The 27588-nt window shown below is 38.3% G+C and overlaps 1 protein-coding gene across 3 annotated transcripts in view; it reads left to right on the top strand.

The window, feature by feature from the left end:
• BCAT1 (branched chain amino acid transaminase 1) overlaps nt 1-27588 on the top strand; it is a 106731-nt gene that overhangs the window by 68578 nt on the left and 10565 nt on the right. The window contains exons 6-10 of one of the 3 annotated variants that reach the window (XM_088025984.1): nt 6551-6666; nt 14060-14202; nt 19116-19201; nt 22184-22324; nt 24392-24466. In XM_088025984.1, coding sequence (XP_087882110.1) covers nt 6551-6666; nt 14060-14202; nt 19116-19201; nt 22184-22324; nt 24392-24466 — 561 coding nt within the window. Of the gene's footprint in view, nt 1-6550; nt 6715-14059; nt 14203-19115; nt 19202-22183; nt 22325-24391; nt 24467-27588 lie in introns of all 3 variants that reach the window. The other 2 variants (XM_028113287.2, XM_028113285.2) reach the window with 2 other exon arrangements.

Raw genomic sequence — 27588 nt, 5'->3', positions numbered from 1 at the left:
AGCATGATAACTTAAGCTCAAGTTATCAAGTAAGTGGGCAGATCTATAAGTCTGGAATTTGGGGGGAGAGTTTGGAATTTAAGTAATACATTCTAGTGTTTAACATATAACAGCTTTAGAGTCAAGGGTCTAAGTGAAGTTATTAAGAAATCTAGATACTGATGAAAAGAAGGTGAGGACTAAGCCCTGGGGCAGGCCAACATTTAGAAGAAAGGGAGATAAAAAGGAATCAACTAACTAAGAAGTCTGAGAAGTAGCAGCTTGTAAGGTAGAAAGAAAAAACAAGAGGGCTTGGTATACCAGAAGCCAGTGAGGGACATGGAAGCAGTGATCAGTTGTGGCAAATCCTGCCCACAGGACCAGAGAGGTGGGGCCCAGGAACTGACTATTGGATTTGACAACATGAAAGTCCTCGGTGAGATATGGTTGTCCTGGAGTGGGACATGTGATAAAGGGAGTGTGTTTGTTTTAGATGGGAGACACTACGACATATATCTAAGCTGATGGAATGATCCAGAGGAAAAGGAAAATGGATTGTTAAAATATTGAAAAGATTTCCCAAGCTTTTCTTCTGTCTTGGTTCAACTTCTAAGGGTGATGGTACAGGCAAGCAGCGCTGTGTGACTAGATGACGGGGACAGAAGTAAAGTGCATCTGTTTCTCTGCTCCACTGTGATGCAGAACGCCCCACAAGATTTGTACATAGTCGCCATCACAACCTCCTTTCCCCTCCTTCTTTCTTGAATCCACAACATTCAGACTTTTGACCCCCTCCACCCCAACTCCCACTGAAATATGCTTGTCAAGATCACCAAGGACCTCCATGTTGCCAAATCCAATAGTCAGTTCTTGGGGCTCCCTTGAGTGTAGCATCCTTTCCCTTGCTCCAGCCCATTCAGGATCTCACTTGGTTGGCTGGCTTGGGACTGGCCTATTTGGGGAGCAACTTCATTGCAGTTGTCAGCCCCCTGTGCTGGCCTAAGGTGTCTCTCTGTTCCAGGCCCATTGTGCGCTTGGCCCAGTCAATTGAAACAAACTTGATGGAATCACAAAGTCAAAGTCTGAGCGCTGAGGCTAGGTCAGTGAAGAGATCCTGGTTTTAAGGCCATTCTTGATACAAGGAAAATGCTCCTGTAGCATTTTCCTGTCCTCTAGAGAAGGGGTCAGCAAACTTTTCCTGTGAAGTCAGGCAGCTACTCATCTCTGCCTTTGTGGCACAAAAACCTCAATAGGCAACGCATATATGCATGAGTGCCTGTATTCCAATAAGACTTTAAAAAACAGGAAGCAGGCTGAAGTTTGCTGACCCCTGATCTAGTCATTTCAGAAAGGGAAATGAAGCATGGTTTTTCTAAGAATGACTCATTCTGGCTCTTCCTGGGTACTTCCCTATCAAGTTTTCTTGAACAGTTGTTTAACAATCCATGCTAAAATTTCAATGTAGGGTTGATTTCAGATATACTAAGCTGTATTTCCCGGGATGTTGGTATAATAACCCTGTGTTTTCCCCAAGTGCTCATTCTCCACAATTTCAACATTGAGTGTTGAATGTAGTTCCATGGTCCCATCTACAGTCATCTTAATGTCACCTTCATGCTTTGCATATTGGTACATACTGAATTTCTATACCACAATTACTGTTATAAATGAGTATTTTTAAAAACAAAAATAATTGCTGTTTGTTGGATACTTGAAAAAGAGGAGGTTCTGGGTGCTTTCCACAGTTTATCTAATTTAACTCTTACACTGATGCTATAAGCAGTCACTATCACTGCATTTCTGTAACCTTTGACGGGTAGGTGTTCTTTTTCCCTTATCTTAAGTTTTCTTTTAACTATGTGCTTTCTAAATTTTAAGTTTATTCTTATTTAAAAACTGAAAAAGAATGCTAGCCTTCTTTTTTCAAGTGTTAAATATATACTATCTCTCTCTTTGAACAGGCCTGAGATTCCCCTACCCATTTTATAGCAAGCCTCAGAAACTTCTGGACTTTAGCTTCCCTCATAGTATTCTTTGAATGTCTACATATGAATTCTGTTAGTTTAGAGGTCAGCACTAAAGGAATTAAGGCAGGGGACAAAGGAACATTTTCTCTTTGGTGTCAATGCAACATAGGAGGACTAGCGTCAGTAGTTCAGATATGGCAAACAAATCATCTAGGTTGTTTTCAGAGCTCCTTTCTATAAACAACTTCTTATAAGATGAAGAGTCATTCAACAGATATATAGTAAACCTGGTATAACAAGGCACAATGCTCTGTAGGGGATGAAGATGGCCTTGCCCTTCACCGAGTGTGCAGATTAGCTAGAGGTAGAGAATTAAAGAGCTATTTGTAAGCAGGTGCAATGGACATTTTATCTAAATGCACAGAAGTGCAGGGTGCTGTAGTAGCATGTAACACAAGTACCTAACTTTGTGAAGGGGGCTCATTTTCTGAAATGACATTGGAATTGAGATTGAAGGGTTTGTATTACTTAGGAAAGAGAGGGGATGTCTTAGTCGGCTCTGGCTGCCATAACAGAATACCAGATTGAATGTCTTAAACACTAGAATTTAATTTTCTCACAGTTCTGGAGATGATCTGGAAGTTCAAGAACAAAGTGCCAGCAGGGTTAGTTTCTGGTAAGGTCTCCCCATAGACATCCACCTCGCTGTGTCCTCACAGAGCCTTCTGTGTGTGTGGAGGGAGTGGGTTGGAGAGGGAGTGCAGAGCTCATGCTCTAATGTCTCTTCCACTTCTTAGAAGGATACCAGCCCTGTTGGATTTAGGGCCTCACCCCTTCTCAACCGCATTGGACCATAATGACCTCCTTAAAAGCCTTAGCTCCAAATGTAGTCACACTGGGAGCTGGGGCTTCAAATTGGGGGTAGACATGTTTCAGTCCATAACAGGGGAGGGGGAGAGTGTTCCAGGTAGGGCGAGTAGTTCAGGAAGACATGTAGAGGCAAGAAAGTGAGGAGGTTTGAGCATGAGATGCATAGAGTGTGAGGGCCGTGCTGAAGGCTGAGGTAGCAGGAAGTGACGCCCTGTCTTGAACTCTTTCCAGAGCAAGAAATCTTGTGTACTTCACTTATCGTTTTAAACTTTGATATTATAAAAAGAAGTCTGGATTAAGAGTAAAAGATCTAGAGCATAATAACTGAGACCTTGGGCAAATCATTTGTTTGGAGCCTCAGTTTCTTCAACATAAAGACAGGAGTTATAACCCTTAACTTCCTGGCTTGTTGGATTAGATGAGGCATTAACTGTGAAATGTCTTAGAAAACAAAAACTGTATAATTATTGAGGATTTTTAAATCATTCACCAAATCAACTAGTTTTTCCTACAAAAACTGCATAAATTTGTTAGCCCTCCGTTTTGTAACTCACACACTCAAGGCCTTGCGTGGACCCGTGGTCCTCTCCATATCTTTATAGCACCCCTCAGTCCAATATTTACTGTTTTCCCCTCTAAAACAAATTAGGCTCTTCTTGGAGTTAAAAAAAAAAAAAGTCATGCCACTCTTTTTGAAAAAATGTTCCTGTTGTTCCCACTTATCTTATTTCTTCTGTCCCGTATTTGTCCTGCTTAAACAGAATTATTTTCTGCTGTGCTTCTCTACCTCCCACACCACAACAAGGACTAACTAGTACCTTTTCTCAGCTCCTGGGACACTTCCTGCCATCATTCATATAAGCTCTGAAATTCTGCCTTTATACACTAATTTTCTAACTCACAAGTGGTGATTTTCACTGGAACACATCACTTTATTTTTCATCACACCCAAGTATCTTGTTATTTTGTGCAAAATATACAGGTACTTAATACCTTTATATATGTATTTGTGAGGTAGTATGATGAGTATCTTTTTTGTACACATCAGAATTTTGACTTAAGTCAGTATGGTCCCTTGAGAAGTTATATAATTTGCATCTGTGAGATTTTATATTCCTCATTTCCCATGACTTTTATTTTTTTAAAGCCCTCTTCAATTCCTTATATATTGAAATAATCCAGGAAACTAGAAAAAAGAATAAAAAAATGTTCATAAGGAAATGAGACTTATTGAAACATTTACACAATTTATCAGGTGTTCATATTTTCTCTTTATGTGGCTTTTGCTTTATTTGAACAGAAGCCTGACTAGGTCATCATAGAAGTATGTTTCCTAGCATTTAATTCATATTATAGAAGAAGTTGCTCTTAATTGTAGCAGTAGCACAGAATTTAAATTGCTTTCCAGGATAGAAGGGAGAATTAAGACAAAACAGATAATGGTTCCTGAGGCTAGAAACAGACCCAGTCCCCAAGCTCCTCCCAGTTACCTTTTATTTATTTTCAATCTTGCAGCAGTATGACCATTTGTAGTAAAGTCACAGAGTTCTTTTCATGAGAAGATGATCAATATAAGTAATTATTTAAGGATGAAGGTGGCCAAACTGTGATCGACACTAGTACTTGAAATGCTTGTAAAAAAAACATGAGTTGGCTTTGCTTAAATTTCAGAAAATAAAAGCTTAGTACACATAAACATGTTATCTCTCAGCATCGAAAACTTCTCATCTATAATTTATCTGCTTGCTAAGAATAAGTGTTACTTAAAGGTTTATTGATTTTTTTTTTTCCAGAAAGAGATTTAATGCATAAGATTATTCCGTTTTTCCATCTGTGCTCTCTACACCACCATCTAGTGGAGTAAATGCAAGTTGACCTGTCAATTAAAGTCAGGGGAAGGAAATGAGTAAGATGAAATGTATCCCACAACAAAATTTCCATGATGATGTTAAATTGCTTTTGGTAAAATGCAGGTTGTGAAAAATACATGAGTTTAGAGTGAAAAAAGTCCAGACATTTGTGTGGTATCTAATAAAATGCTTATCAGTTTGTCCACAAATAAGCTATTTTATTCAGAAACTTAGAAGCTAGATAAATCACTGAGGCTTTGTGCTGCAGATTGCATTTCTAAGTTATGTTGGGAAGCTTCTCTTTATTACTCAATATGAGGGTCCAGAAACATTTTCTTTTAAGTATTAAACTTCAGAGCTCCTCTGATAAGAATCATTGTGTTTACTTAACTAATAGGGTTCATAAAAGTGTAGAGGTAAGTTAGTCAATTTTTATCAAAGCTGGGAAGAAAGACAGGTATGTATTATTATTCTGAAGGTTTTTCTCCCAAACAATGAAATTAAAAAAAAAAAAAAAAGGCAAATGAATCTTTAAGGCTTTTCACTCTTTACTGGTAGGGGAGTCCTGTTTAGCCCCAACTAAGAACAAATCCAAACAAGTAAAAAACCAGAACCTGTTGTTTCTTGCTGACTGTGGCCATCCAGGCCTTTCTTGGTCTCATGTTCACATGGAATGCAAATGGAATCATCTTCCCATTTTCTGAGGGTTGCGTGCCTTTCAGATGGCATCAATGTGCACATATACAAATACATTTTTTATGCCCATGAATATTTTACCTACCTGATTTTTGATGATCTGGGCATAGGTAGTGAGTGAGGGCCTTGGGCCAATGGGTAGTAGAAGGGAGATAGAATGAACTTCAGAAAAAAAAAAAAATCCTCAGACCCACTTTAGCCAGTTCATCAAACAAAACAAAAGCCACACAATCAGCTGGAGTTGAGTCTCTTCTTATTCTTACCATGACAGACTCTTACCACCATCTAGTCAGACAGGACTCTGCTGAAGACTGGACATAAGCACTTTATATCCTGAGACTGTCATTGTAATAGTTCTGGACTTGTTTTCTTATTCCTGATGGTCTTGAATCGCATAGAATAGCACAGTGACCTTTTTTGCTTTTATAATACACAACCCTCAAAGCTTTCAGTCTTTCAGTTTTCCTCCTTAGTAAACAACTGAGTAATTACTTATAGCTGTTTTGTGCTGGAGACAACATAGTTTTGCATGGTTAGCTTATGATTTCACAGTGTTTGTGGGGAAAGACCATGTTCCGTCGTTGTCATTCATGACACAAATTCCTGCGTCCTTCATCCTCTGGCTTTTTGGGAGAATATTGATCTCATCTGGTATCTTTGCCTCTAGTAACGCTCCGCTCTTGCTGTCTGCTGTCTGTGACCAGGAGGTATAGTAATGGCACACTCACCTATACTCGCCACCTGCGGGAGGCCCTGGCATGTCTTGAAGTGGTTAGTAATCTGTGAACACAGAAGGGGAAGTTAGAAAAGCAAATATTTCATTTCCTCTCCAAAGATGAAGATCATGTCTGGGTTCTTCCCTTTTTCAATTCCCAATCAATGCAAGGTGTTATATAGGTGGTTGTCAAAAATATATTTCTCCCCTCGCCCTCCTCACAAAAAATTGTGACAAATTTGCTTTTCCCCTAAAATCATAACTCAGAAGGCAAAGCAAGATGAATCCTCAGCACTCCTTTCTTTGTGTTTTCTTCTTAAAAGACCATCTGGCTTTGTGTAACTCAGCTTGAGAAGGAACAGCTCCTGTGCTTTAGACAGCGCCTCTGGGAGATAGTTACAGATCTATTCTAGACTTGAAGACTGGTGTCTACATTTAAATTAACAGTTGTATGTACTTTTACTCTATTGCAGCCTTCTCTTGGAGTCAAGAAGCCTACCAAAGCCCTGCTCTTTGTAATCTTGAGCCCAGTGGGACCTTATTTTTCAAGTGGAACCTTTAAGCCAGTGTCCCTGTGGGCCAATCCAAAGTACGTGAGAGCCTGGAAAGGTGGGACTGGGGACTGCAAGATGGGAGGGTAAGTAATATTAGTTTCTGTCTAAAGGAAAGAGTCCCTCACAACCATTGAGTTATGGCCATCTCAAATCAGTCCAAGTACATATGTTAATATTCAAGTTGAAATGCCCTTTTTTTGTTTTGTGTTTACTCTTCAGTGTTAAATTGTGCTAGTTCAGGTGCACCTGGGTGGCTCAGTCAGTTAAGCATCTGCCGTCGGCTTGGGTCATGATCTCAGGGTCCTGGGATCTAGCACTGCATCAGGCTCCCTGTTCAGCAGGCGGAGTCTGCTTCTCCCTCTGCCTCTGCCCCTCCCCCCGCTCGTGCTGTGTCTCTCTCTCTCTCTCTCTCTCTAATAAAATCTTTAAAAAAAATTGTGCTAGTTCAAAGGATAACCTGTGACCCTTTGAAGGGAGAACCATCGAATGTGATGGAGAGGCAAGAACTGAAATAAGTAACTAAAGCAGGAATAACATTAGTGCTTTGAATTCACAGCCTCTGGAGCCTGGTGCTCTGGCTGCAGGCAGACAGGGGGCCTTAAAGAGCATCTGCTGCTGGGGCCGAGGCTCTCTGTTGGCTCCAAGGAGTCCTGCCTGGGGAAGGTGCCCGCTTCACTCAAGCGCTGTCTTCATTGCCACAGATTGTAGGCATACCTGCTGCCAGCTGGCTGAGGGACAGCCCTGCTTTGGCTCTGTCAGGCTGGTCTCATTGGCCATATGTAGCTGGCTGGAAATAAAAGAGCATTTGAAAAGTGTTAGACAATTTCAGCGGTGGACTTGGCCATGATAGGAGAATGCCCCTATGGGTGAGCAGGAATAGCCACATTAACCAGGGGGCTCTTCCTTCGTGTACCTCAAGCACTGATATGTATCACATATGCAGGCAGCTTACTGGGAGGTGACGCGGTGGCAGCTTCTGGGCTTGGGGAACACGTGCAGATTCAGGGAGCCCTGGGAGTATCGGGGGACATGCCTCTAGGGTGTAGGAGAGACGCTGACAGCTGGCTTTGAACCCTCTGGAGTCCTTCTGTATTTTCTTTTTCTTTTCTACCCCCTCCCCCCTGCCAAAAAAAGGTTAGAACATTCTGGGTCCTGTCCTCACTGCATTTGTAGCAGCCGCATTCTCTCAGTAGCTAGAGAAATCCTAATGAAGTCCATTAAACCAAGAAGTCCCTTTCTTTCCCTTTTGGCGTGGAGCACTCCCTCCTGACTATGTGCTGTGCTCGTCAGGTTGAAATGACTACTCTTGTGCATTCTCTTGATATCTTTTTCACCTGTTCAGACTTCTTCCAGAGCATATGCACTCCTGACACCATATGTATCACTTTGTTAGAACTTCCCCTAGAGTTCACGTTCCAGTAAATCAGTCTTGATGAAGAGGTCATAATAAGCTAGTTTTTCCTCTCAATCTTACGTTCCAACTCCCCGCTACATGCCCAGGGTAAAGATCACATGAGGACATTGAGAAATTGGAGGGAAATCTTTAGTTTTAGTGTTGGGGATAGGTTGTTACTTATTATAAAGATGATATAATGCAGTATCAACGGAATACATGGTCACTAGAGGCCAATTAAAAACCGTTCTTTTCTGTACAACACAAAGAGTGAACCCTAATGTTACTATGGACTTCAGTTAATAGTAGCGTGTCAGTGTTGGCTCATCAGTCATGACAAGTGAACACTAACGTGAGAGGTTCATAGGGGAAACTGAAGCGGGAGATAGGGCATAGGGGAACTCTTTTTGCTTACTTCTGTAAACCTAAAACTGCTTTAAAACAATAAAGTCTATTATAAAAAAATTAATACTTTGACTCATTAGGCTCAGGTGGACCATGATCAATGGAAGTTGGTGTGAAGTCTCTTAGAGAAGAGAATATAGGATCTTATAAATAAAAGCAGAAATGACAATTGGGAAGGCTGTAACCCGAAGGGTGGATTTTAGCCAAAGAAGTGCAAGGGAAACACAAGATTCTTCATTTAGTATCAACCTATTTAGTTGGCAAAGACATTTGGCAGCCCCCTTAGATTTTATTATTGCTTCTTCTCTAAAGCAATTAATTCAATGATTACCTTCCAAGTTTTTTAGGACCTTTATAGTCAACTGGCATTTATTAAATAGCTATTGATTCTCCTCAGCTCAAGGAGATTTAACTGCTTTCTCAGTAAATCTGAGGAAGAGAGAGAAGGATTTTCTTTTTTATTCTCAGATTATTCCACTTTTTTGAAAGCCATCAGAGAGAATATTATTCTGTTATATCTAAATATGCATAAGTGAGAAAAGTAATACAATGGCACACAGCTGAAGGAGAGTTCTAGCACAGTGGGTCTCACCTGTGGTTACAAATTGAAATCAGCTTTACCAACTACTCCTCTTCTCTGGGTTCCACGGCGAGAGCCTAAGCATCAGAATTTTAAAAAAATTTTTATTTAAATTCAAGTTAGTTAACATAGAGTGTATTATTGGTTTCAGGGGTAGAATTTAGTGCTTCATCAATTGTGTATAACACCCAGTGCTCACTTTGTCAAGTGCCCTCCTTAACGTCCATCACCCAATTACCACATCTCCCCACCCACCTCCGCTCCAGCAACAATTTGTTCTCTATAGTTGAGTCTCTTATGGTTTGCCTCCCTCTCTGTTTTTATCTTATTTTATTTTTTCTTCCCTTCCCCTGTGTTCATCAGTTTTGTTTCTTAAATTCCACATAAGAGTGAAATCTTACGATATTTGTCTTTTCTACCTAACTTATTTCATTTAGCATAATACCCTCCACATCGTTGCAAATGGCAAGATTTCATTCTTTTTAATGGCTGTGTAATATTCCATTGTATTTATATACCACATCTTCTTTATCCATTCATCAGCCAGTGGACATCTGGGGTCTTTCCATATTTTGGCTATTGTGGCCATTGCGGCTATAAACATTAGGGTTCATGTGCCCCTTCGAATCACTATTTTTGTATCCTTTGGATAAATACCTAGTAGTGCAGTTGCTGGGTCATAGGGTAGTTCTATGAGCATCGGAATTTTTTAATGTGAAGCCAAAGTTGAGAAGCACTGAGTTAGAAGAAGGTCTTTCATCATCTTAACATCTTTATTCCCAATTTGTTAGTTTCATTATTAATATGGAAAGAATTGGCCCTGCCCCCACTCTATCTTAATTAATTAATTAATTTTTACTCTCATTGTGTACTTGGAATACAAGCTTTGAAGTCAGATAGACCTCGCTTAAAAACCTTACTGTCCTGGGATGTTACTTAACTGCTTTAAGCCTCAGTTTCTTCATTTATGAAGTTAGGGCAGTAATACCCAGCTCACCTATGAGGATGAGCAGGATAATATAAAGTGCCTAGGACCGTGTGGTTGGCCTATAGAAAGCTGCCAATACATGTGGTGCTATAACCTAGCAGTTAACAGCATGGGCTTGGCAGTCAGAGACATCTGAGAGTCCTACACTTATATCTATGTGATCTTACATAATTTAGTACCCTCTTTCTCTAAGTCCTCCAAAGTAGAATAAAGTCTAGTGTTGTTTTAAGATGATTCAGTGAAATAATGGACTTAAGTACTCAGTACCCTGCCTGGCAAGTACTGAGTATCCTCTCAGGAGACAACAGTTGATACTGTGAGGCTTGCTTGCTTTCTCATTTCATCTCCTGGACACCCTGCCTTAGGAGCAATCAGTTGGACTTCACACAGTAGAATTTACTCTTTTGGACAGATGTATTTAATATATCTTCTCCCAGATTTTTATTCCATGTACAATTAAAATTTTTCTGTGTAGACAGTTGTCAAAATTTTTCATTTTTCTCTTTCTCCCAAGGACATGTGTTTCTTTTCTGAATATTGGTGGCACTTGGGAGGGAACCCCAATATATTATCAAAATATTAATGACCCTGGGGATGTTAATAATACAGTTTACGCCTGGGGGAGAATTTTGAGGAAAAACTCATTGAGGGAAAAACACCATCTATAGAATGTAGTAATCAATCAATCAGATAAGCACCAAACAAATAAAAACCCTTTTTCTTTCAATGTATTGAAACGGTTGAGGTCTTTAATTCTTTCTTGCCCAAATAGCTTCATGATGCTAAGGAATCATGGTTTTAATTCAGCTAACATTCTCAAAAGTGTGTATGTGTGTGTTTTTAGAAACTTCTTGGAAAGGCTAGTTATTCATGCTGTGAAAATTTTCTTTTTAATAAAGAGCATTTTATGAGAGAAATCATTTATTTTCACATCTGGTAAAATCTCAATGGCTATGTCTATGAACTAGGCAAAAGTCAATTGAAATTGAATAGTTATTTTTTAAGGATTTATTTATTTATTTATTTGAGAAAGAATGAGAGCATGGGGGGTAGGGTCAGAGGGAGAAGCAGACTCCCTGCTGAGCTGGGAGCCCCATGTGGGACTTGATCCTGGGACTCCAGGATCATGACCTGAGCAGAGGGCAGTCTCTTTTTAAATTTAATTTTATTATGTTATGTTAATCACCATACATTACATCATTAGTTTTGGATGTAGTGTTCCATGATTCATTGTTTGCATATAACACCCAGTGCTCCATTCAATACGTGCCCTCTTTAATACCCATCACCAGGCTAACCCACCCCCCCAACCCCTTCCCCTCTAGAACCCTCAGTTTGTTTCTCAGAGTCCATAGTCTCTCATGGTTCGTCTCCCCCTCCAATTCCCCCCGCTTCAAACAATACATTATATGTTAAAAAAAAAAAAAAAAAAGCAGAAGGCAGTCTCTTAACCAACTGAGCCACCCAGGTGCCCTAGAATAGTTATTATTTTTTAAAAAAACTTAATTTTATTAGGATATAAGAGGCTCACATACACTGTTTCTTAGCTTTTATTGTTATTGTTTCATTTTTTCCAAATAGCCCTATGTAGTGTATAAAGCAAGTATTTGTATTTGCCAGATGAATTCGTTAAGGCAAAAATATGAACTGACTTATTTAAGTGCACACATAGCCAAATAGTAGAAGCTCAAGAGCTGTACTTCGGTCTGCTGGCCCCAAACCCATGCTCTTTCTATTGGACTTTCCCCTGAAGTCTCATTTATCCTCATTATTAAAAGTATTCATAATTTTAACTCCATTATTGCTTATTTAACATTAATTCTTAATCTGGGCGGTCCAACTTTTTATGGTCATCAAACAAAAGCCTCCTATATAAAGAATTGTATCCTCTCTAGATTGTCTGATAATTTAGATTTTATTATCTGCATTTTGAAGGTCTTTTTTTTAAGATTTATTTATTTTAGCGAGAGAGAGTGCGCACGAGCAGGGGGGAGAGGCAGAGGGAGAGAGAATCCAAGCAGACTCTGCACTGAGTTTGGAGCCTGACGTGGGGCTCGATCCCACGACCCTGAGATCACGACCTGAGCCGAAATCAAGAGTCGGACACTCAACTGACTGGGCCAACTAGGTGCTCCGTTTTGAAGGTCTTTTAATGAATCTTACGTTACCTTGATGTGAATAAACTCAAGACCCATGTTGCTATAGCCATATAATATAATGCCTCTTTCCCATAGTTTTTCTAGAATGTTTTAGTTATTAGTCAATATTCTTTGAGTTGCAAGTCAGAAAACCAACTCAAGGGGTGCCTGGTTCACTCAGTCAGTGGAACGTGTGACTCTTGATCTTGGGCTTGTGGGTTCAACCCCACACTGGGTGTAGAGATTACTTAACAATTAAAAAGATATTTAAAAAAAGAAACCAACTCAAACCATCTTAAGCAGAAAATGAATTGAGTGGTTCATGTAAGTAGGAAGGTAGCGATGGGCCCTCTAGGGGCTCAAATCATTGTTGCTAAGTTTCTTTTGCCCTTGTGTATGTCCTGCTCATGCGCTATCCTTCTCCCCAATCTGTTTCTCTCTCTCTTGCCCTTCCCTTTCTGCTTCCCTCCTCCCTCCATCTCTTGGGGTAGCTTCTGCCTGTGCATTAGCCTAGGGCTCTCCTCCTCCAGATGCTTTCTCCTGTGAAGGGTGGTGATCATGAACACAATAGACCTCAGGCTTATGTCATAGCAAACAGGCTGCCACTACCCCCAGAGGGTAAAATAACATCTTTCAGGTTCCCTACATTAAAATGAATGAGTGAATCATTCAAAGAAGGGCTTATATGAGCAGCTTAGGTTACATGCCCACCCTTTATTTCAGTTGTGTAGGGCAAGGTATAATGACTGTCAACCCAAGCAGAATGACTTGGCTCCAAAGGAAGGGCCAAAGAGAATATAGTGGGACCGGGAAGCTGTGCAAAAGAAAATGGCAGACAGCCACGGTGAGTGAATGTGGCTCTAGTGCTTAACTGATATTTTTAATTAGACATTCTGATCTTGACCAGATGTAAAATCTTGACCTTTAAAAGGCCTAGGTGCGTATTTTGTGGAAGCTGACATTAATGCTTTGTTGTAGTTATTGTCGTATGTTTGATTGTTTCTGCATGTTTGTTTGGGGGCATCATAATCAAGGGCGGGTTTGGGGTTTCTTTCCAAGCCCTCGATTTTCATTTGGTAGTGCTTCTCAAACGTGTTTGCTAATGTCCTGTGAAAACCGGGGAAAGTGAATTATACAACCAGGGGCTTAGGGAGGCTAGCAAACATATTTATTTGAGGATTCTTATGTTTTATCTAAAACATTCATCCATATTTTGTAATATATGCTATAATTTTCTCATTCAAGTTTAATAAAAGATGACAAATTTAAAATATTAAACTAAACTGTTATTCTAGGAAGATGTACTATCTTCCCTTAATTTTGAATAATCTAGGATGAATAGTGCAGGTTGAGAAAAATGGGCTTTTGGAATACTTTTGGTTAAAATCAGGATTTTTAACATTTTGTCCCACCTTTTGGAGAATTTAGACATTGGGCATTTGCTGTCTCTTGGATATATTGAAAGGTCTCAGCTAAGAGAGCACAGCTTGGTGCTCTGCTACTTCATGTAATTTGATACATGTTTGGCTTAGAGTATTGGTGTAAGTTTAAATGAAATAATTCTTGGACGATTGCTTGGAAAGTGAAAAAATACCTAAGAAATTTTAACTGTTATCATTAACTTAGCTACTCATCTTTGTACTCATTATCTCTACTTTTCAATTTAGGATTCCACAATTTTGCTGTGTTCTCTCTCTCTCTCTCACATGAGTGCAGTTAGATCATTTAGTTTGTCTAATGAGTTTCCTTTAATGTTATGCAGTTAACTAGTGTACATACACACACACAGACACACACACACACACATGTGCATGGTGCATTGACTACATCCACATACAAATTAAAGACCTGAGGATTTTAGTATGGAAGGTGGCAGAGGAGGGGTAGTATATTCATAGTCAATATGTTTCCTCTTTCTTAAAAGGAATTACGGCTCATCACTTTTTGCCCAATGCGAAGCAGCAGACCATGGCTGTCAGCAGGTTCTGTGGCTCTATGGAGAGGATAATCAGATAACCGAAGTTGGAACTATGAATCTTTTTCTTTACTGGATAAATGAAGATGGAGGTAATTCACTCAGATTTCAGCTCTTTGCAATTTGTCAATCATTTTCAATAGGGCTAGAGAAAAAAGAACGAGGACCTTAGAATAAGGAATAAGTAGCATGAGCCCAAAGGCTAAGAACTACTGTGCTTTTGTTGTTAAAGTAGAAATGAGTTTAAATTCACAGAATTTGTAAAGGTTTTGTTTTGGGGTTTGGGCTCAAGATGTGCTTATTACTGAGATGTCAGCTTAAGGAATTTAAGACTCTGTGATTTGAAGATTTGTTGCCTTATCCCCTCTGCCATCTTCTCACCCATTTTCCTGTCCAAAATCCCTTTCATTTAGAGATAGGTCTCAGATCAATTCAGTGGTCATTCACCATATGCTGCATGTATAAAATGCTGCAGTGATAAGCATAGTCTACTTATTCTACTGATATGAAATTTACTGTATTCTCTTGCTAAAAGTTGTATAACAGCTGTTGCCCTTTCTACATATTTTGATAATACATCAGAAATCTTCCAGATTTACACTGGAGCTCAATTTGATTAAAACACACTCCTTTTAAGGGCAGATTGGTCCATTTTGGGATTGTACTTAGATCCTGGTTCATTCAAACCTGTTAATATGTGTCTACTATAAAAATCTGTTTTTCTTCATTGCCTTAAATATCCTGAATGCTCATTATCTTTCTTTTCTATTTCTCAATTAGTTGGCAGAGACCATAGAGGTTTAGCAAAGTGTTGACAATGTCTATGGTATTGGATGAAATGACCAATAATGGGGAACAATACAGATATATGCATTTATTTCCATTAGAATTTTAATAGTCATAAAAGTTTAAAAACATCTTTTTAGGCTTGTTTATGTTCTTAGGCTGTTCATTTCACAGTACTGAGTCTAGAGACTAGAAATATAAGTTTCCAAATGCTTATAAGGTCTGAGTATTCATTTCAATTAAAATTTTAAGTGAAATTTTTATTTTAAAATAGCTACAGTAACTTATTGCTCTTTTGTTTTTTTGGCTACTAATAGAGGAAAATGGTGATTCAGATGTGGCTGACTTCAGAGCTATGCACTAATTTGAGCATTAGTTGCAGAGACTAATAAGATGAGCCTTATATTCCAGTCAGATGTAGAATAAACAGGTGTGGTGAGTACACCTTGTCCTTGGGTTGACCGTTGGTAATCCTTGGCATTTGAAAAGCCAGGTGCAGATCATGCTGATTCTTTCATTCCTGTTGTTTGTACTTGACACAGTTTAGAAACAAAATTTATACTGGAATATTTGTGATTGCTAAATTTGAGTCATTGCATATGACGTATATTGAAAGCTATGCTTGAAAGATGACAGCCAGTGTTGCACTCTGTATTTAGTAGGAGATAATATATTGATTCAACTCCTTCTTTCCACCTGCCCACTCCTACCCCCAACCTCGATCCCCCCCCAAAAAACCACACAACCCTAAACAAAAACAATTACGTCATACAGAAGTGGTATCATCATTATTTATGGATGGGAGATGTCAGGATTATAAGTACAGTCTGAATCAGAGCTACACGATTTAACCAGAAACAGGAGAAACTTGCCTGCTGAAAAATTACCCCTTATCCAAAGAACAATCATGAACCATTTCTACCATGACTTTTAAAGGTCAGAATAGACACGAGTGAATTTGTCTTTTGACTCTTACAAAATATATCTGATCTTTGTTTTGTTTTGTTTTTTGGGTTTTTTAATTTTATTTATTTTTTCTTTTTTTAAATTTTATTTTATTATGTTAATCACCATACATTACATCATTAATTTTTGACGTAGTGTTCCATGAGTCATTGTTTGTGCATAACACCCAGTGCTCCATTCAATACGTGCCCTCTAAGAGTTACTATTCAGATTATGGTTGCCTGAGATAGCTTTAGTTTTAATGCTTTTTCAACTTGTGCATGTTCACCTAACAGAGCAAATGAAATTTTAAGTAAAGGGAAAGGAAGTGCAATAAATGTTTGGACTGTACCATGAGAGAAGTCAATAGAATGTCAGGAATAACCTTTGGGCTAAAAGCAAAAGACATTGAGGGAACTCTACAGTAAGGTAGAGTTCCAGAAAGGAATGGCTGCTCCAGAAAGGTATATAAAGTAAATAATCTGTTTTCACAGCACGGTGCCGTGCACCATAGCTGTCTGTGGCACTTGGCCTGTAACTCGTGTGGTTTTGATCCTAGTAACAGTGACCCTGGGAGTAAGATCTCACAGCACTGATTCTCTGCTATACTGTGGTGCTGAGTAATTTATCATACATGCTTCCTAGTCACAGCTGGAACAAACCATTTTACCTTGCACTGGACTCCGGAACTACTCTGAGAATAAGACCCAGTTGTGTGGCTGAGTTTAGAGTTAGTTTGGGAGAATGATCATGGCAATGAATGTTGATGTTGCTCAGTCTGGGCTCGGGCCCCATGAGCCTTCTCAGACATCAGGCATTTATAGACTTTGTTTGGAGCAGTCTTCTCTCAGATGTGTGCATGCCTTGCTCCTTGCTTTCAAGTCTTTGCCCACATATCCATTTCTCAGTAAGGCTTTCCTCAAACATCTTAATAAATTGCAGACTCCCTCTCCTATCACTTCTAGCATTTCCCTTTGCCTTCCCTCTTTTCTTTCTTTTTTTTCTCCATAGTCTAACATACTATTTAACATAATAATTGTTTGCCTCAACCTATTAGAAAGTAGACAGGAGTTATATCAGGTTTGCTCACTGCTATATGCATAATGCAGAGATAAGCCAACTGTACATGGTAGGCACTCAATATATTGTTGAATAAATAATAATTGTGCTGACGGTGGGCACTTATACAAACCCACATTCCTGGTTTTTTTAAGAAAGTGACTTTGGGATGTCACAGATGACTTCTGCCGTTACTGCTTCTAAATTCTTCATCTCCTACAAATGATTTCTTTGTCAAAAACAAGTTGTATTTGTAGGCTCTGTTTTCCTCATGTTGGGCAATCTGGAGCTAGTTCTGGCTCTTGTAAGCATGTTTGTGGTTGCAGAGGAAAATGAATATTTCTCACCCAAATGTTGTCATGTCATCATCTCTGTCTGGCAACCAGAGAAACAGATGTTCTGTGCCTTGACCTTAGGCTAGTGGTTACGGTTTTGGGTGTTAAGTATATTTCACAAAACTGCACTTGCACATGCGAGGCCTCTGTTTTTATTTAATTTTATGTAGTCTTAGAGCTCAGCAGGCTTTAGGAAAGGTCCAGTTTGGAGGCACTGGAAGTATGTTTGTCTCTGCACACATACACACACATAGATCCCTACATTTATGTGTCCAGCTAGCTAGCTATTGCAAAACACAGGTTTATTTTGAGATCAACACTTCTAAACACGACAAAGAGTAGCCCTAAGAACATTGCCAAGAACAAATTTTCTCCTTTCCAGAAAGTGGTTTTCAGCCGATGATTTTTAGAAACAAACTTCAAAAAAAAAAAAAAAAATCATGCTGCTGTCTCCTAGCAAAAAGCATTATTCATTCATTTATTTATTTATTTTTAAATTCAGAAACACTTATTACGTACCACACTGGGCCAGGCACAACACCAAGTTTGGGGGACACAGGCATGAATATAGAGTTTTGGTCTTCCAGACAGCTTGGCTGTTGGGGACATCTGGTGGAACCACAGTGGAGTAGGGGAGCCCTGACCACAGGATACTAAAAGAAAGGACAGTGGCCCCAGTGTTGGGACACATAAGTTCTGATCTGACTCTCCCCTAGTGTTACCAGTCTTGCAAGTCATTTATGTTTAGAGAGCCTCTTTTTTTTTCCTGAAAAGTAAGGATTGCATGAGGTGATTTCTCAAGTCCTTTTTAGCTGCTTAAAATGGCTTGGGGGAGCTTAAAGATACCAGCGTGATTTCTACAGTTCTTGCTACCTGGTGATCCTTTCAAGCATACCTTGTTTATTGCTCTACAAACACATGATAAGCAACACGTCTGTTACAAGGTTCAACATCTTTATAAAGTGATGATTTAAGGCTTAAATTTCTCCCTAGATTTAGACTCCTGGATGCCAGATGTGGGGAGGAGAAGGGGATGTTGAGTACTAGAGACTTTTCCTGTAAGGAGAGCTTATGTGGTTGTTGGATCACGCTGACTCTTGTAGACAGATCATCATACTGGCCCTTGTGTTGGTTAGGAATGCATGTGATAATTCATTGCATCTACATGATAATGCATGTAGACCAGTGTCTCAGCCTTGGCTCTCCATAAATCACCCATGGAATTTTGTTTTGATTCTTCAGATTTCTTTTTTTCTTTCTTTTTTCTTTGTTAGCCACGTACATGCTTGAGCCTACCCTGAGTCCGTTAACATTTGAATTGCAGAGGGTGAAGTCAGTATCCCCATATTTGATGTGGATACTCCTCCAGGTTTGGAAATCACTATAGATAGGTATATCTACAAAGGGTGGTGTAGAAGCAGTGACCAACCTGAATAGGCAAACATACTTCCTGAGGCTGGGTTCCTCCACAGGATTCTTAGATGTTTTGGTAATGACCAGTGTTCCTGCATCCGGTCTATCTACATGATTCTAATTACTAACCAGTGTTAATCCACGGAGGTAAATTTTGACTTCAGAATGTTCCTCTTACTGTTTGTTAGTGGAACATCATCTCGGTTTTTACTAGGTAAAGATAAATTGAGGATAATTCGATGAATGGCTTTATTTCCTTTTTCTTCTTCCTCCTCCTCCTCCTTTTTTTAATAAAGAGTTACCTGAAGTGTGAATTGATTTGGGAAGTTAGATAATGCGGAACAGTAACATCATCTTCATGTTTATTACTAGCAAAGTTGCGAGAAACAGTTTTTAAAAATAGCTGTTAATATAAGGCATGGCTAATGTAGTTAAAGTTTGAAAATATTCCAATTTCTAATTGACAGAAGAAGAGCTGGCAACTCCTCCGCTAGATGGCATCATTCTTCCAGGAGTGACAAGGCAGAGCATCCTGGACCTGGCACACAAGTGGGTGGGTGCCTTTGACACGAACAACTTTATAAGCATGAAACAGAAAGTAATCGAAATAAGCCCGGCTTCATGTTGAAATAATATTCTGTGGTTCCACCCAGTGTTATCTAATCTTTAAATCCTGACTTGAGTGGAAATAGCTCTTCCAGAAGGACTGTCTTGGCAACCCCACTAAATAAGTATTGTTTATAGGAAGGGCAGAGAGAAAACAGTTTGGGGAGTTATCCTCGTGGAAGTATTCTAGTACTAATCTCACGCTCTTTACCAGGTGTCTCCTACCAACTCACCTGGTTTATACTTCATGTGCTACTGTTTTGCCCGTCCTGAACTTTTCCAATCTAAGTGTGTTGTTTCCAACTGGCGGTGATTCCTTTCCTCTATTTATTCCAGTGTAACCATGGTAGTCAGAGAAATTAAAGAATTTTACTGACATATAAATGTTTGCTAACATCACATTATTAGTTTGGCTGCCTTTTTTCTCCCTCCTTCCTGCCCCCTGTCCTCCCCAATTCACATACATGCTTATTTTAAAGTCAAAACACTCAGGCAAATGTAGTTGTTTTCAGTGGAGTTTCTGATCCATGTGACACGGGCAAGCATGTTAAACCATTTGGTATTGAAATGACATTTATAACATACTCAAGATGAATGTTGGATGAGTTGGTTATCTGGCAGAGATTCTTGGATGGAACTTTTGACCCATGTGTTAAAATGATCTCCAAGGGACATGAAAAGACTTTGAGCACACTGTGGTCAAACAGTATTAATAGGACAAATGTTTAGAAACGCACATATTATCTAGGAGAGGACTAGCATAGTTTCTCTGGAAAAGGCTTTGGAAATAAAGGAAATGTGCTATAAATAATTCTACAAAACCCTGAAGTAGACAAGACCCAACTGCCACATGCTGGCTGGCACATTGGGCATGACATTTACAAACTGTTGGTATAATTTCAAACAGCTTGCCCTGTCCTAAATATGTTTGCAGTTGGAAAGATGTATTTTCGAAGCTCAGTAATTTTTGTTTTATTAAAGAAAAAAAATCAACCAAGTACAGAAGGTTTGATGACAAGTTGCAAGTGGAAATGCTTTCCCACACTAATGATTTGCTAGCTTGAAAAATAGGTTATTATGGAGGAAGTTTTTCCTTGACTCCTTAGCTGTAATTTATTTTAAAAGCTATTTTAAAACAGTGAGACATAAATGCCAAGAGGCATGTGGGGGGTTACCATTACTTGCCAGACAGGGGAAATTGTCCAAAGATAAGTAAGGGTGAGCAGAGTAAAAACAATTCTGTTTATTTACAAGAGATTTTTTTTTTCTTTTCCAGAACACAGAGCTCATCTTGTTTTCAGTTAACTTGGCTGATTTTCTGGAATTTTATTTATTTATTTATTTATTTACCTTTGAACAGCATAATTGCAACTGCAGGCTGAGATAAATTGAAACTTGCAAAAAGCCGTATTTCTATTGTAGGCATATTTCCCTACCCTTCCAAATCATACTTACAGCATGATGCCTTCTTCTTCTAATGTTTTAAATCTTGCCAAGGGCTGTGATTTTCATTTTTATCTATTGTGGATCTGTAAGTTTTAAAAAATACTCTCATCTTAATAAAAAAAAGGCAACAAAGAATGGATAGTTTTTTTTTAAATAAGATGAGACAGACTTTGAGCTTTAACCATTAACATAAAAGAATGAGAATGAAACAGATTGAAGAATGAGTATTAAACAGATTGTTTAAGCAGATAGCTTAAAAACATCAAATTTTTTTTTTTTATTTCCTATCTTCAAGCAAATAAGTTCGAATGGTTCAGCAGAAGTCGATGAGGTTATACCAGTAATTCTGGGATGAAATTTGACCTAGTGGGATACTAAAGAGAAGGAAGAGGATTTCTGCTATAAAGTCAACTGAATCAGTGAATTTAGGAAGAAAAGAAATATACAGTGCAATTTCTCAAAGTCCAAATATATTTTCTATGTTTTAAAATGATGAAATATTTCAGATAGTGAAACTCAGTCTATGTTTTCACTCCATGGAAGACCTAGTAGAGGAGGAAATTTGGAGCCAGTCAGATCAGACCTGAGTTCAAGTTCAGTTTCTGCCATTTAACTAGCTGTGTGGATTTAGGGATGTCACCCAGCCTCCCTTTGAACCTTAATTTCCTCATCCGTGAAATGGGGATGATAATACCCACCTTAAAAGTGAGAGAACTTTGCATGCAATGGGTGCTTAATAAATGGTAGCTATAATTATTAATATTATTTGATATATTCTTTTATGATAAATAGGGTTCAAGACACTGTTAACATAGAGCATACCTTAATTAGCACTGGGGGTGCCTTATCTTGTGAGACCTCAGACTTGGCAATAAATAAAGGCTAAAAAAGCTGGTCTGTCTGATAATATACCATGTATTTTACAGTGACCGTCTTATATTCTCTGATCATCTCATTCAGAGATGCTATGACCTCATATGAGGAATTTGAGAAACAAGACAGGATCATGGGGGAGGGAGGGAAAAATGAAACAAGATGAAACCAGAGAGGGAGACAAACCATAAGAAACTCTTAATCTCAGGAAGCAAATTGAGGGTTGCTGGAGTGGAGGGGGTAGGAGGAATGGGGTGACTGGGTGATGAGCATCGGGGGGTAAGTACTGTGGTGAGTGCTGTGAATTGTGTAAGACTGATGAATCACAGATCTGTACCCCTGAAACAAATAATACCTTATATGTTAATCTAAAAAAATTAAATAAAATAAAGCAATAGAGATGCCGTGACCTCGAGTAGGTAGCTTAACACCTCCATGTGTTTACCCATAAGATGGTGGTGCTCTCCTCAGCTTTCCCTCAGAGGATGATTCTCACATTACCTGAGTTCAATCAGAATGTAAAGTAAGAAGGTAAGTACTGCAGGGGTTCTTTTTTTGCATGCCTTTCCCTTGAAAATATTAATATTTTTATTTTTTATATTCCAAACAGGGTGAATTTAAGGTGTCGGAGAGGTACCTCACCATGTATGACTTGACAACAGCCCTTGAGGGGAACCGGGTGAGGGAGATGTTTGGCTCTGGTACAGCCTGCGTTGTTTGCCCAGTTTCTGATATACTGTACAAGGGTGAGGTAAGACTATTTCTTCACCTCCTGTCATTTCCAAGCATTTGCCTATAATTTAATTCTTTAAATGTGTATATGAAATGCTAGTTGGACCCAAGATGCAAAGGATTTTTTTTTTTTTTTAAATATAACTTGGCAGTTTGTCCCAATGAACCTGTATTACCAAATTACTTACTCTCATCTTTCCAGTGATTTTGTGTAAGCTCCAATCTTGGGGGGGAATCAGCTTTGTCCTCGGACAAGTATCACATCTACCTTATGTCAGTTTAGGGACTGGAGATGTGCCAATAACTTTCCACCCTTATTTCTTTCTACTAGCTCACTAAAAGGTTCTACAGGTAGTTAGGTTTCAGTTTCTGGTTTCCAAAAGGACTCCTAACCTACTGGAGTAGTAATGGCAGTAAAACAGCTATAGGAAACTCATCTGAATGATCAACTCCTACATTTATTGTTGTTATTATTGCTGCTGTTGTTATTATTCCTTAGACCATTTTATGAAAAAATTTTCATTTGGCAAAGTTGATACACCTGCTAAAATCCTCCAAAAGAAATTCAGTCATTTGGTTGGAAGAAATTTTCTTCTTCCAGTAAATTAATCTGATTTTATATGTGCTGTATTTCCATTCCTTGGGGGGTGGGGGGTTGTGGGTTTTTTTTTTAATTAATTAATTAATTAATTTTTTTTTAAAGATTTTATTAGAGAGAGAGAGAGAGAGAGAGAGCACGAGCAGGGTGAGGGACAGAGGGAGAAGCAGACTCCCTGTTGATCAGGGAGTGCAATGTGGGGCTTGAAACTGGGACCCCAGGATCATGACCCGAGCCAAAGGCAGACGCTTAACCGACTGAGCCACTCAGGCGCCCCAAGCTCTGATACTTAACATCATTGTCTAACTTCATAGCTTAAAGTCATGTGGGTATAATTCTTACAGTGTGAATTGGCTTAAATTAATCATATTAAATATAAATTTGATTGGTTTTTAAATTTAACATAATTATTTTTCCTCAGTAAACCTTTTCTGATTTTAATGGTGGCTGCTTCATTGCTTGAAATTTTCAAACTTGATTGTAAGGAATGACTTTTGACATGATTCCATCTAGAGATTTATCATTTCAAAGGAGAAGAACTAAATTATTATGTATCAATATTTATACTGATTACAAAGCAACTGTTTCACATTTTATTATGGTAATATCTAGGTAAGTGCATTATTGGTCCACTTTTTTAATTAACTAAAGTTGCCATTAGGTCAGATTTTTTTAAGTCCAATTATTTCACCTCTAGAAATAAGTTGATAAAGTCCAATGCATTTTTAATAGTCTTGTTTCACAGGGTATTCAGAGCTAACAGGTACATCTAATTATCCTGTTATCACAAAGAGTGTAAGAAGAAAAGTGACAGCATGGGCTGTATCTGCTAAAATCAGACTACCAAAAGCCTGCAAGCCAGTGAGGCAGGAATGGGCATGACTCAAATGTAAATTAGGGGCATGAAATCTCTCAGCACCCAATGTAACCACGCTATCCAGCATTGTGGAGGTTGTAGCCCCCGCAGGTCTGACTTTGAACAGACATAGGTTTAGTTGCCCCTTTTATGAAGGCATAGACTTGCTTTAATTTATGTTCCTGCAATGACTTGCTTTAATTTGTGGCAAAATGTTTTTGAGTTCTCATTCCTTGCCAGAAGGATTAGGTACAGAGGCCAATCATTCATCCTGTAGATTCTCCGAATCCTGAAAGGGGTAAGATTCTTTATGTCTCGCCACTCTTTTTGGTTCCCATAGCTTCTGTTTGGTTCCTCACATCAGCCTAAAGACTGACATGTAAACCAGTTGTGCCCTCAAATCAGTTGGTAGACAAGAAACAACCTGTCATTGGCTAGTTTGTTTTTATTCAAATTCAGAATAGAAAAGAGTCTTTGGCATAAGGAGCTGGTGTACATAATCAGGTTATCATAGTGCCATTCCTTATCTCCATCGAATTGCCTTGATACACCAGAATTGCTGAGTGTCTTACTTACTGTCACCATCTACATGGATATCCTCAAATTATACTGCATGTGGTTTTCTTTCGTAGACTATACACATCCCAACTATGGAGAATGGTCCGAAGCTTGCAAGTCGGATCTTGGACAAATTGACTGATATTCAGGTAAGGGCTTCTTTCTTTGAAAATGTCATCTTATTTCAATCAGAACTTACAGCCAAATCATATTTCAACGGAGAGAAGAGAGTAGTAAGCACTGCCATTTGGGGTTAACAAATTAGATTTATAGAATAAAGCACAGAAGAAAACTGTTACCTGTGATTTCAATGCTGAAATATAACCATCATTAATTTTTGATGTCTCAACTTTCAATATTTTCTGTTTATATACTTTTCGATAATTTTTTCTAACAAAATAGGGTCATACATGATTTTGTTACCTTTTTTTTTCACCTAGTAAATCATTTGCTTTTTCATATCAATAAATTTCTTAATTCCATGTAATTGAATTCCATTATATGGAAGCACCACAACTTTTAAAGAGATATTATTATTGAACATTTATGCTGTTGGCAATTTTTTAACTGTTATGAACAGTGCAATCTTTGATTATTTCCTTACGATAAGTTCCTGAGATTATTAACTGTTGGGTCAAAGACTGTGCATACCTATTTTTTTTTTTTTATACTGTTACCCTTGTTCTGCTTATGTTTTCCTGAGCAACAGTTTACAGTAGTGTCTCATCACGCAGTTAAGCATATTTCTAGGCAGACATATCAAGTACCAGGTATTGAATGCTGGGTCATATAAAAGAGACTGTTCTATAATTTGCAAACACCTTACAAGTTGTTGAAAGTTTTTGTTGAGCCCAGATATCATCATTACCACTCACTGAACATAGCCAGGGGAAGCTGAGATTCATACTGAAATGTGAAATAAAGTCTGATAGTTTGGGTGATAGCCAACAGTGCCAGGTTTAAAAGCTAAAAAAGTTGGTTGGCAAAGCAGCAGCCCCCTCCAGAGTGACTGAGGTCCTAGGATAGTGATAAAAATGGTATTTTTGGAAGACTTACTCTGCAACATTTATGCAAAATTAATAATAAAAGGTAAGAATGATTGTGGTTTTTGAATCAATGAACTATCGATCTTCCCCTCTTCAGTGAAGGTTTTCTATAAAGGAATCTTCCATAAATGAAATAAAGGAATTTCTTAATATTAGAAGACATATAATTTACTGAGTTGTTTTGTACATAGAAACAATTTGGAATACATTAAGTAAAACTTTAATGAAAAATATTGGGATGTTTTAGTCATCTTAAATTTTTTTACAGTTAGCTGAGTAAATCTGATGAAAGTAGTAACTTATTAGTGTTTTGGTCAAATAAAAAGTGTAAATAGAACAAAATATATAATTGGCTAGATTATGAAAGCCTTTATCCAAAACAGAAGTTGAAAGATTTTTAAGGGGAGGGGGTATGTCGTTATGGTGATAAGAAAAGATCACTTTGGAAAATTTTCTGGAACAAGTTGTACAGAAGAGAGAAGAGAATGTTTCATTCTATTGAAAGTCAATACACAAAACGAGATTTCAGAGTCACCTCTTAGAGATTAGATAAAATAAGAAAATTTACACTTAATTTGATTTGGTTGTAAAGGATTAGAAGAAAAGGAATAGAAGTCAAGTAGGCTGAGGGGAGAAATCAAACTGTATTAAATTTGAATTGGAAGAAAGATCTAAGTAGAGGTGTTTGATGGACATAATCATGAAGCTTTGGCTAAGACAGGCAAAAGCAGAAATGTGTGTCATTCCCAGTGAGATAGTGACAAAATATATGCATCAGAACCCTAAAGTATAAATAAAAGAGAAGCCCAAAGACGTATTTTTGGGGCAAGGTGGCAAGCCAGTACAAAAATTCTCAGAGCGTTTTTAAAGTAAGATTAGGACTGCAAGGGATGTTTTTGACTAATTCATTCAATAAATATGTGTGGAGCACAAACAGTATGCAAGAGGCTTTTCTAGGTGCTGGTGATAGTGATAAAAGGGATAAAAAAATTAGAGATGTCAAAGCTATAGAAAGACAAAATAAATATTCAACTTAAATGTGAGACCACATGAATATGTTTAAAAATAAAAGATATGTATGAAGCAGAGAATGAGAAGAAACAATATTTTTTTCTTACCTGTATATAGTCTCTAGAGTGCCTGTAGCTAAGAAGAAATTAATAATTTCTCTTTTTACCCTAGGTAGTCAAGTATAATGGTAGTAACACTGAAAATTAATGATACATTCAGAGCTCCCTAGGAACAAGGAAACAAAGGGATAGTCACAGGATACATGATTCTGAATTAAACCCCAAACCAGAAGGACCAACCCTCCTCCAAATTGTTAAGTAACAAAGGACCATCCATTCAGAATCTAAGACCACATCCTTTTTCAATTATTTTATGCCTGTGGGCATGGAACCTAAAGTTTCAAAATTACTCTCTTACAAGATGGCAAATTGGTGCTGTCAACGAAGCTACGGGTGTCTGTTTCTCTCCAAGAAAAATAACTTAGGCGATTGTTGAGAAAAGCATAGGATTGCATCATGTTTTACGTTTGATCTCTTTGACATTACATGGAAACATGGATATTTCCTACAAAGTGCTCTGGTAAATTGAAGAAGAGGAGAGAGACAACAACCAAAAAACCCTCAAGATTCTTGCCACCGTGACCTGGGGGGGAAATTCCTTCTTAACCACAGATTTGCTTTTCATTTAACTTGTGTATTTCTGTATCTGAGTAAGAACCTCTGAGGTTAAGCATTCATTCCGTTTGGCTAATTTTCCATATAATTCCATGGGTTTGAGATTGCCCTACAAATACCTCTTAGGAGGGGAGCATTTCAAATGACAGTCTCTTTTTCTTTTTTTAAGCAACAAACAAAAACACGTCTATGTTACTTAACCAAATTGAAACTTGGAGAACATTAGCCATATTGCCAATGTTTCTTTTCTCTCCCATTCCTCTTTGCTAATCTGATTACTCACCATCATACTCACCTATGTGCCTGCCATTTGGGGTCTTCTCTGTTCTCCAGTATGCTCTGCTCTCTGCTGCTTCTTCCTGCCTTTCTGTACCTTGTAAACCTTGTATGGTTTGCCCACTTGAAAAGTTATTGGTTGTCCTTCAAGGCACATCTCCTTGAGGAATCTTTAAAATCTGTTTTGAACAACATCCCTTTCCCCCAGTACAAACACCTATTCATTCATTCAAATGCTAGTTCTTCCTCCAGCGTCCATAGCAC

The sequence above is a fragment of the Eumetopias jubatus genome, unplaced genomic scaffold, assembly GCF_037043125.1.
Source record: "Eumetopias jubatus isolate StellerSeaLion01/CBP00866 unplaced genomic scaffold, mEumJub1_p1.0 scaffold_8, whole genome shotgun sequence".
NCBI lineage: Eukaryota > Metazoa > Chordata > Mammalia > Carnivora > Otariidae > Eumetopias > Eumetopias jubatus.
The sequence above is the reverse complement of the archived record's forward strand: the minus strand, read 5'-3'. Positions and strand labels throughout refer to the sequence as shown.